Genomic DNA, 10,879 nt, shown 5'->3' on the forward strand with positions numbered 1-10,879 from the left:
AGTTTGTGTCCAGCCTGATCCACAAAGCAAGTTATTGTACAGCCAGTGCTGCACAGAAAAACCCTGTCTCAAAAAAACCAAAAACCAAAAATCCAAAAACCAAAAAAAAAAAAAGAAAAAGAAAAAAGAAAGAATCAAACCGACTACACGAAGTGCCAAAACTATTTCTAATAAAAGATGTGTGTAACTTTTGGATAAAATAAAATAAATAAAAAAATTACATTTGTATTATTTTCAGGTATAAGATTCAATATTATATTACAAAGATATGATTATCCCAAATTATTCCATAAATTCAATATATTCTCCCCAAAATCTGTCACAAGACCTTGGGAAGCATGTTCTAGAATGCAGGAAAAGGCCCTAAATGGCAAGAACAACAGTGAAAGGGCAGCAGCATGCCTTTCACCTTCAGACCTTTCAGACGCAGAGCCTTCCTACAGAGCTAGAGAGTTCTCAGTGACATGGGCCCCCTCATGTCCCACCTGGAACATAGTTTGAGGCTTGAAAGCAGGTAAGACAATTCTACACAGTCTGTATGGACACTAATTACAGAACACTTCCTTATCCACTTTGCAAATAAATATTTAATATAGATACACACACACTAGAACAGTATATACACAATAAAAAAAAAATCAACATCTGGTGCCGTTGAGATCCAACCACAAAAGAGCAAAAGTTCAGATATTTTATGATCATACTTAAAAGGAACGTCACCATCTCTGCTACAAACACTACCATATAACACAAAAGCCCAACCCCTAAGTAGAAAACAGAACACTTCTACTGACATTAAAATTCTATTTAATATTGCTATATTGAAAGCATGAAGAGGCCGGGCGGTGGTGGCGCATGCCTTTAAACCCAGCACTCGGGAGGCAGAGGCAGGTGGATCTCTGTGAGTTCGAGGCCAGCCTGGTCTACAAAGCGAGTCCAGGACAGCCAAGGCTACACAGAGAAACCCTGTCTCAAAAAAAAAAAAAGGAGGAGAAGGAGGAGGACAGGGAGGGGGAGGGGAAGGAGGAAGAAGATGGGGAGGAGTGGGGGGGGGAGGATGGGGAGGGGGAGGAGGAGGAGGAGGAGGAGGAGGAGGAGGAGGAGGAGGAGGAGGAAAGATAGAAAGTATGAAGTCCTGTGGAATGAAATGTTGAAACGCAGCACAGGAAACGGCAGTGTAAACAATCAGGAGAGAAGTCCTTGACCTGCCGCTCAAGCAGACAAAAGGCTTTGGGTTGTGAAACGTGCTCCACAAATCAATACAAGCACACACACACAAATTAAAGCCACCAGAGAATATGCATGAACAAAGTCAGAGAAGAAACAAGAATGTCAGGTCTCACCAGTAGCCAGGAAAATGTAAATGTTAGCCAGGCAGGAGGACTTGAAGCACAGCAAACCTAACAAATATTCAATTTTCCCAAGCGGTGGCAACAAGAAGGTAATGACCGTAACTCACTGTGGGCAGGATGTGAATTCATGCAACTACTTTGGGTTTAATAAAACAGCAATGCCTAAAAAGGTTAACTCATGCTACGACAACAATCCAATGTAATTTCATAGCATAGAAAAATATGCAGACACATACAGAAAGGGGCAAACAGGCTGAGAGCCGCAGTTTGGAAGGTAGACCGACCGCAACGCAGCAGCAGTCGCCGCAGGCCTGCTCACTGGAAAGGGGCACATGGATACAGTGAGAAACTGTGGCTATGAAAATGGAGATCTGGGTAAACCGAGGGAGAATCCAAGTCACAACACTTGGACTGCATGTGAAACAAGCAGGTGCAGCCTTCTGTATGTGAGGGCACAGATGGCCTCCACAAGCAGTTTTCATACAGAATGTTAGCAATGAAACAGCTCACAGTTGGTGCTAGCTAAGGGCTCTTCTTGTTCTTCCATAGGATTTAAGGTTGCTTCCTAACACACCAATGCCAGGCTGCTCACCAACTCCTGTAAGTCCAGCTCCAAGGAAGTTGATGTCCTCTTCTACCTGGCCACACACACACACACACACACACACACACACACACACACACACGGCGGGGCGGGGGGAGGAACACTAAAGAGAAAAGAAATCTGGGCTGGACAGATGTGTAGCTCAGTGGTTAGGAGCCCTGGTTGCTGTTCTGGTTAACTCTTCTAAAACCCCAGTTATAGTTTGCATCACATAGATTCTAAGAGCATGTATGAGAATGATTCTCAAAAAATGTGTAAAAATGGCTAAGAAGTGATACCACAGGGGGGAAAAAAACCCACAAGTTAAAAATAGTTTCTTCCTCTACATATATTGTGGAGTCTCTTAAAATAACATTTTAATAGATACAGCTCTAAAAGAAGAACAGCCATGTTTTATTTATGAAGTGAAAAGTGGTACTTTCAAAAAGCAAGTGCTTGACACAGTTTTAAAAATTAAGCCAAAGGCATCTTATTAAAATTCATTTGACTCAAAGAATGGACAGGTAATGTTTAATGCTAGATATCCTTTCTATAAACAGTTGTAACACTAACTTTTGTTCATGTAAAAGAAAATAACTACTCCCAAATAAATTTGTATGTAAACCTAAGGCTGAAGAGGCTTTCAATATGTCATTTTAGAGTAACTACAATTAAAACAGACACTGGGAGTTAACACTGCATGGGACATGAGAATACAGTAGCTGCTGTAACATAAAAACTTAATGACTGCAGGGCAGGGCAGAAATGGCGGTCCAGCCTATGGAAAACATGAGCAAAAGCAATTATAACAATGGTGGCTCTGGAATAAAATTACGTTATCAAACAATATTCCTCCACTTTAAAAAGAAGGCAGCTCTGGCTGCCTTCCATAATGAATGAGTCACGGGGTAAGATCTGTGGGCATACACACAGGAAGAGAGTTAACATTTCTGCAAATTCAGCAAGAGCTCTGGCTATGCTAAGGCTGTCTTCTGTAAGTGGACAACCTGCTGTTCCTCTTTCACATTAATCTCTGCTTTGGAGCATGGAAACTACTACAGCAGGTGATGGCAATTGTAAGATGAGCCAAGCTTCCCTACATCTCAAGGCCAGGCAAGAGGACACCCTGCAACCTTCAACAATTCTCCTGCAGCTCTTCCTTCTAAAAGCTCATTGACCTCGCAAGCTTAAAAATCCTTTTGGTCGAATGGGCTATATAACTTGCTTACCTTCCGCCATCATCGGTGTGATCAGAATTACTTTGCATTCAATGGCTTGCCATGCAAAGATAATAACAGAGGCAGAAAGGAACCAAATCACACCCCTGAAAAACAAATGTCAACTGCAGAACAAATGTGAGCACCCCCGAAAACCAGAGGAACACAACCTAAAAGTAAAATTAATTATAATGTATGATAAACCACCACCCTAGCTGCCAGCAGTACCCAAACCAAAAGAAGAATTCACACACAGAATTCCAGAATACACCACTGCAAAGAGACAGGTGTGTGTTCACTCAGAATGGCATATTCCACCCATGAGTGCAGCCCTGAACAGCTGGACGCTGGGGCAGCAGACAGAGCCAGCCAGCAGGCACCACCAGGTTCAGAGACAGACAACTGAAGCTTTCCTCAAATCATCCTGGTAAATTGTAAATGGCTTCTATTGACATACAGTTTTTGTTTTAAGTAATGTCTAAAGGGATACAGAAAAACTATACATATTAATGGAGGGCCTTACAATGCTTCAATATGTATAATATGCAAATCAGGTAAAGCATCCTATCTTCAAATATAATTTTATGGTGAAATTTTTGAAATTAATTTATTTTGAAGTGCACTCTGTATTACTATCATCTCTAGGCAGCCTATTATGCAAAACCACAACAGACTATCTTGGCCTTATCTAGCTATGCATACAATTTTTACTAAAGGGTATTTATTTAATATTAATAGTCTTTTGTACTTTGTACTTGTTGGGGATACAGAAGTAACATATTCAAAATACAGGCCAAGTATTTCTCATGACATTAAGTCAGAGGCTGGGAGAGCATTAGAAGACCAAATTGTATCTGAGCTCTATTAAGACACAGAAAGTTACAAAACTCTAAGAGATCAGCTGGTGACTAGCCATTTGAAGGCTGCTGGACAAATGAGATGCTTACAAAGATGTTAACAAGTGCTTCAGAAAGCTACAATATAATCTACTGCAAAAGCATCTTGTATTCAAAACAAATGTTTCAAAATAGCAATAATACCAACTTTCAAGAAAGATGTGTACTTTGTATTCCCTTGGGTTTTACACTCTCCTACCATCAGCAAGGCATATCAAATTGTCTTAGGCTATCAGAACCAGGAAGCAAAACAGAGTAAATAGATTAAGATTAGAGATGTCTGATAGACTTGCCACGTGTTTCTTAAATAAACAGAGGCCTGGGCTATCAGATCCTTTGTTCTAAACTGCACTGCCTTCCATGAGAAAAATGATTTTTGTTGTTCTCTTTGAATAAAATATCTGATACTAACCAGAAATAAACAAGCTAGTTTGCATATGCTGTTAACCATGTTACTGCTATTGATTAGCTGAAAATGCAACCCTTCTCTCTCTCTCTCTCCCTCTCCCTCTCGCTCTCCCTCTCCCTCACCTTCTCTCTACAGAGTTTCTCTGTGTAACAGTCCTGGCTATCCTGGACTCACCTCTGTAGACCAAGCTGGCCTCAAACTCACAGTGATCCGCCTGCCTCTGCCTCCTGAGTGCTGGCATTAAAGGTGTGCACCACCACACCTGGCTCACTTATTTTTTAATAATCACTATAAAACAGATGATACTAGTTCAAGACTGAAATATGGATCTTTTGTTCATAGCCCATGATATTACTGTAAACAACTCCCTCAGAGCATTTTCATATTCATAGAATCTGTTTTCATATGATCTGGCCAAACTAAAAAAAATGTTGCTACCAGAACTACAAAAACATACAGTTCTTATAGTGAGAAAATTATGGACTTGCTATTTTTCCATCTTTAAGTGGCTGGCAGAGGATTAAGCCCCTGGCCCTAACTGATCCCCCTGGTTAAGTAAGAAGAACTGTGCCATGGCCCCCTTCTTTCAAGGAAGCCAGGATATACTCAGCAGCATACTGTATGCATTAGTAACCTATGAGGCATAGAAAGTATGTGGAGGTAGTAGAAATTCAGAAATACACTTCTATTTGGTTTTTTGTTTTGTTTTTCAAGACAGGGTTTCTCTGTGTAGCTTTGACTGTCCTGGACTCACTTTGTAGACCAGGCTGGCCTTGAACTCACAGCGATCCACCTGCCCCTGCCTCCCGAGTGCTGGGATTAAAGGCATGCGCCACCACCCCTGGCTAGAAGTACGCTTCTAAATGACCAAAATGCATCAAATGATTGTATGAATTTATATTACCAAATATATATGGATATATTTCGTTCTTGCTAAGTCTTAAGAAGATTATTCCACACAAAGTCGTTATTAATTTTCAATTTCTGTTCTATATCTTGAGAGACCTGAACACCAGTAATTAGGAGTTTCTGGGTAAGTACTGACCGATTAAATCATTTTAAATCCTAATTGACATTATATAACTTGAAGCTTCAAACTGGGAGAGCAAATGTGTTCTACAGAGACCCCTCCTGGTCAGAGGAAAGACTGAAGCACACGACAGGCAAAATGGGCAGACCAAAGCAGTTAAGACTGGGAGCACTGCTGATGGTGGTACACTGCACCAAGCCCTCGGTACTATCAGGAGCCCAAAGACAACCACAGTCCCTCTTCCTCAAAAGCTCCCTAGCCCCAACTGGCCACACAAATCACACTGTATATGCAGATTTGTAAGCTCAATTTTCTTAACAACTATATTTTATTATGAACTTATTAAACGAGCCTACCTCCCTTACAACCCGACTAACGCAAACAATAGGAAAAGGAAATTAAAGAACACAATAATGAAACCTTAAGGATATTAGTTCCGAGGAACTGACTCTCCTGGTGTAGTCAGCAGGCCCTCATTAAACCAGCAATCCCACCAAAGTGCCAGCTGGAACCTGGAGCCTCAGCTGGAGTCCAAAGCCTTGAAGCTTTCCCTGGAGCAGTCCTCTCTAGGAGCATCTCTTGAAGTGTTGCAATCAACAGCCAAAACAATCCCAAGTCCTCTCTCCCAAGCCTCTTCTTTTGGGCTCTTAAATACATCTCCTCTCAGAGTCTATACTAATGTTTTCAGCTGGCAATATACAAGCTGCCAGAGCCACGAAGTAGTTCAACCTCTAAGGAGATAAACATCCTGCTCTCTCACAAGTCTATTCCCCATCCCATACTTGGGATCAACACAAAAACATGTTTCTCTCCCCTATAGAGATTAAAGGTAAGATGTCCAACTTTCTTTCTTTCTTTCTTTTTTTCCTAAGGGGTAAAATTGAACCATGTAAAACACAAGTCCCCTTTATCATTTCTCAATTGAACTGAAGAAAATGAAGAGCAGAAACCTGCTTTAAAATGTTTTTCCTAAAAGGTGTGCTTTACCCGGCTCAACCACATCTCCCATTCGCCACCATACTTTCAGATAAAGATCTAAGAGCTAGTGCATCACGTGACCAATGTCACCCCTGCCGTCAGAGTCTCAATATAACGAAACTCTGTGTGCACACTTTTTAAACTAAGACTTACAAATGTGCTATTTTAAACATATTTTAGTCAAAGTGGATTAAAGACAAAAGCACACACTTCTGCAAGGACTGCATGAAAAATGCTAGAAGACTTCATAAACTAGTTCAATCCCCAACCCCTATAAGATACCCCACCTACTCTTTTATGAACCCAAGATTCCAGCAGTGCGGGGGTAATGATGGGCCACAGAAAACCTGGATTCTCGAGCACCCTCCCTTCCTGCCTGAGTTTCACCGGCTGAACAAGATAACTTTTAAGCATTCGTTTTTCTCTCTTTATGTAACTAGAAGGCACTAAATGTCACTGTTATCTATTAACTCCCCAGCAGCCAGGGTTGGCACGCCTGTCCCTATGTCCCTACCGAAGTGACCACATGAAGTTAGCCTTTTTTTTTTTCCAGTAGCCTCTTTATCTTTCAGTTGTAACCTGCTGTAAGAAAGCAATAAGCAGAACCACACTTGCTCACTGGGAAGAGTCTTAGTTTCCACGTTCGGTCCCTTCTCCTTCACCACATCAGAACTCAATATTAACTTAAAATAACGGCCTGCGAAGAATTATCTGCTCTACCTAATGAAGGTTTGGATTTGGGGTGAGGGTGGAGGGGTGAGGTTAAAACACGGGTGTTTCCATCACAGACTGTGCTTCCTTATAGTTATTGAATCAACGTGTTAAAATGTTGACAGTTTAAGGTGCTTGGAGTTTACTCTAAAATGTGAATGAATGATCGAATAAGGCAGCATACCTCCTAATGAGAGAATAGGGTACTGCACATCCTAAACCCATCAGCTGTAGGGGAATGGTGCACATCCTCTGTACTGATTCACATCAACGATAGACCTCGTAAGTGACTTCCTCGTTTGGATGCAATCAGTTCTCTACTCGAGTGTGTAAAGGATGAAAGGATGAAAGAAGGGCTGGGGGTGCAGACTGGGGGTGCAGCTCAGTGGCTAAAGCACTTCCCCCAGCAGGCACAAAGCTCCCAGGACAGCAGCGAAGACATAGTTCACTAGTAAATAGCTACAGAAAACGTTAAAAATCCTGCTCATCAGCTTTCCCTTTGGTACCTCAACATGCAGCAGCCTCTCTCCTCTTTGACAGTTCCCTCTATAGGCACAGTCGCCAGAAGCAGCAGCGGTGCTGCCTGGGTCACATTAGCTGATTTAGGGATCAGGGAACCAGAACATCATTATTTCACCTGCGTTAAGGGTGAATTAATTACTACTGGGGCCTTGAACTTCAAACTGTGTACATAGAGTTCTTTCCATTAAGAACACAAACATTAGTTCTAAGAACGGCAATGTGTGCCGTGGATTTAACCGCACAGCTCTACTTCCTCCATCTGCAATCATTCTTCCTTCTAATCAAATATTTATTGAGCACTTATTATGGAACAGAACTATTCTAGTTGAGAAAAGGGAATGAACAGGGAGGAGCGTGAAATGAGGACAAGGCGCACGACGATAGATAGATAAGTGCTATGAAGAAAGGCCGTAGCTGTCTCATCTAATTTCCTTGTACTAATAAAACCAGAATCATCCGATCTACGTGTGACATGTAATCATGGACTGCCCGGCGACCGCGACACAAGAATCTAAGTCGTGTCTAGTGAACCTGGGAGCGCACATGCAATACACATGTGTATCCCAGCCCCAGTATTTTAAACACGAATCAAAGGAAATATAAAAGGACCCGAGAACCGGTGAAACATGACACGAAACAGATTTAAAACATTTGTTCTCCACTCTGCTGGCTAAGCACATGGAGAAGAAAGGTGAATAACCAGTCGATTTTTCTTTTTAAAAAAAGAAAGAGGGAGGAGGCACACACACACACACACACACACACACACACACACACACAAAACACAATTTTGCCTAGTACTTTATGACAGCCCTTCATATTTTAAAAGGCAAACACAACACACATTAAGAAAACTAAACAAAACTCCTTAATATAATTTGCAAGAAGGATGCATCCAGCCCCAGAATACACTCCTTCAAGCTCCTCCTCAAGGCTGCTGGGCAGGCTGGAACTTACTTTCCCTGACTTTGGCTCAGGATTAAGCGCCTCGAAATCTGCAAGGAGCAGATAATGGGTCCTCTACGCCCAGCTTCCACTAGGAAAAGGCGGTCCTTGCCCAACGACCTCAAGCAGGCTGCTTACTGCAGTCCCGAGGCCCGTGCTGGGGTGCCCTAGGGCCGAGCCTGCTTCTCCGCCCTCCCCGCGGCCTCGCCCCGCGCACACTGAAGCCTCGCTGAGGATGGAGAGGAGCGGCGGACCGGCGACCAGACCCGACCTGCAGCGCCCACCCGACTCCCACCCGCCGCCCGCGCCGGGCCTGCGGGGACTCTGACCTCTCCGCGCCCCGGGGCTACTGCTGCTGCCGCTGCTACCGGTGCTCGGGCTACCGCTGCCCGAGCCGCCGCTGCTGCTGCTGCTGCTGTGGCCGCCGCCGCCCTTGGCGTTCTTGCGCGGGGCCATCGCGAGCTGCTGTGGGGACTGCAGAGAACGGGGGCCTTGCTGAGTGTGCTAGGGGACACCGGGGCTCCGCGACTTTTGCAGCCTCCACCGCGCTCCCGGCACCTCCGAGGACTTGAACCAGCGTGCGGCAGCGCGGTTAGCCTATCGTGCACCTAGCCTGCGACTCCCTAGACTGCTAAAAGCGCTCAGCAACCCGGGCCTCGGCCCCGCCCACGCCAGCCTCGACCCACCCACCAGGTCTGAAGGACGGCAACGTGAGCCAATCGCGAGAACGGCTTGCAGGGGGCGGGGTTCCTAGGTTCCCTTGTCCTCCGCAAGCCGAAGCAGGTCTGGCGCTGCGCAGCGGCTGGAAACCCCGAGCCGCTTGTGGCTTTCTAGTTTGCCTTGATCCTCTGGAACGTGGCAAACGTGGAAAGCGGCAGGGCTCTCGCGAGCGTTAGCTCTCTGGCTCCAACGGGATGGGGCGGGGATGGGGGCGGTGCCCGAGAGCTGCACACCACTCTTGGCTTCTTCCTGGGAATTTGGTTCCGGTGCCTAAGCACGTACCAGAAGTGCAAACCCTCTCCTCGAAAAGGCTTTGCCACCGTTCCACGAGTACTCCATGGCCTTTGATCCTTTCGGTGTCAAAACAAGGATTTATGTCATTTGTGCCATCAGTATTTTTGGAGAACCTTAATGAAGACATAAAAATGTTAATATTGCTAAAAAAAAAAAAAAAAAAAATCTTACCGTGCACGACAGACTAATACCTAGAGTTTCTTGATGTCCCCAGCAGCTGGACAAGCCAGTTATGGTCCAGCAGGGAGCATCATCATTTTTGTGTTATCAATTGCCCACGGTGTGTCCATGAGTAACCAAAAAGCATGAACTACGTGGTTGTTTGATAAATTGCTGTCAACTTCCTGAGATCGTATCACTTTGTAAGATACTGAAATCTAAACTGTAATAAATAAACAAATAAAAGATTCTTGATTCCCAAGATACAACTTTTCAATTCTCACAAAACACTATTATAGTTTATGCTTGGGGGGGAGGGTTGTTCAATCTAAAATATCTCACACAAATGTTTTAAACCCAAACCCCCAGCTGGTGATACTGGTTTGGGAAGCTGGGATTCTTCAGTAGGTGGGATCTACCTGGCTACCCAATTAAGTCGCTAAAGGCAATCCTTTGAAGGTTAAATTAGTAGTCCAGGCTGGGCTCTCCGGCTCTCCGGCTCTCTGGCGCTCCCGCCACTGCTGCTGACAGCAGTGGCTGCTACTGCTTGCCTTCCCTGGCCACAACAGATTAAAGTCTCCCTGGATCTGTGAGCCTAGATAAACCTTTCCACTCTAAGTTATTTCCTTTGGGTATTTCAGCCACAGCAATGCAAAGGTAACGACTCCAATAGTGTCACAGACTTGGTGATAGAGAGGGGATGTGAACTCAGTCTGCATGCAGAATTACCTCCCCTTTATTCTTCCTAGAAAAGACCTAGTATTCAATGGAGAATATCTTACCTGACTCTCCTGTAGCAGAGGCTTCTGGGATTGTCTATACCTTCCTTGCAAAGACAGACTGAACCCTGAGTGTGGACACCTATCAGAGATCTCAGTTTGTTGGACGTTGTGTGGGGAGGGGTGGCACACGTCTATGATCCCAGCAACGAGGGAGGCGGAGGCAGGTGAATCTCTGTGAATTCCGGGCCAGCCTGGTCTACAAAAGGAGTTCAGGACAGTCAAGGCTAAACAGAGAGACCCTGTCTCAAATAAACAAATGGCCCAGTTTGGAAGAAATCAAT

General features: G+C 44.3%; 1 protein-coding gene across 7 annotated transcripts in view; it reads right to left on the reverse strand.

Moving 5' to 3' along the window:
- The window catches only part of ASPH (aspartate beta-hydroxylase), a 204,669-nt gene extending 195,113 nt beyond the window's left edge, over positions 1 to 9,556 (reverse strand). For 2 of the 7 annotated variants that reach the window (XM_084776183.1, XM_084776181.1), the window contains exon 1: positions 8,973 to 9,323. In XM_084776183.1, the coding sequence (XP_084632309.1) occupies positions 8,973 to 9,099 (127 nt within the window). In that variant the 5' untranslated portion in view covers positions 9,100 to 9,323. The other 5 variants (XM_084776180.1, XM_084776186.1, XM_084776185.1 and 2 more) reach the window with 4 other exon arrangements.
- Positions 9,557 to 10,879: the final 1,323 nt, after the last annotated feature.

The sequence above is a fragment of the Acomys minous genome, assembly GCF_964271855.1.
Source record: "Acomys minous genome assembly, chromosome: 1".
NCBI classification, from domain to species: Eukaryota; Metazoa; Chordata; class Mammalia; order Rodentia; family Muridae; genus Acomys; species Acomys minous.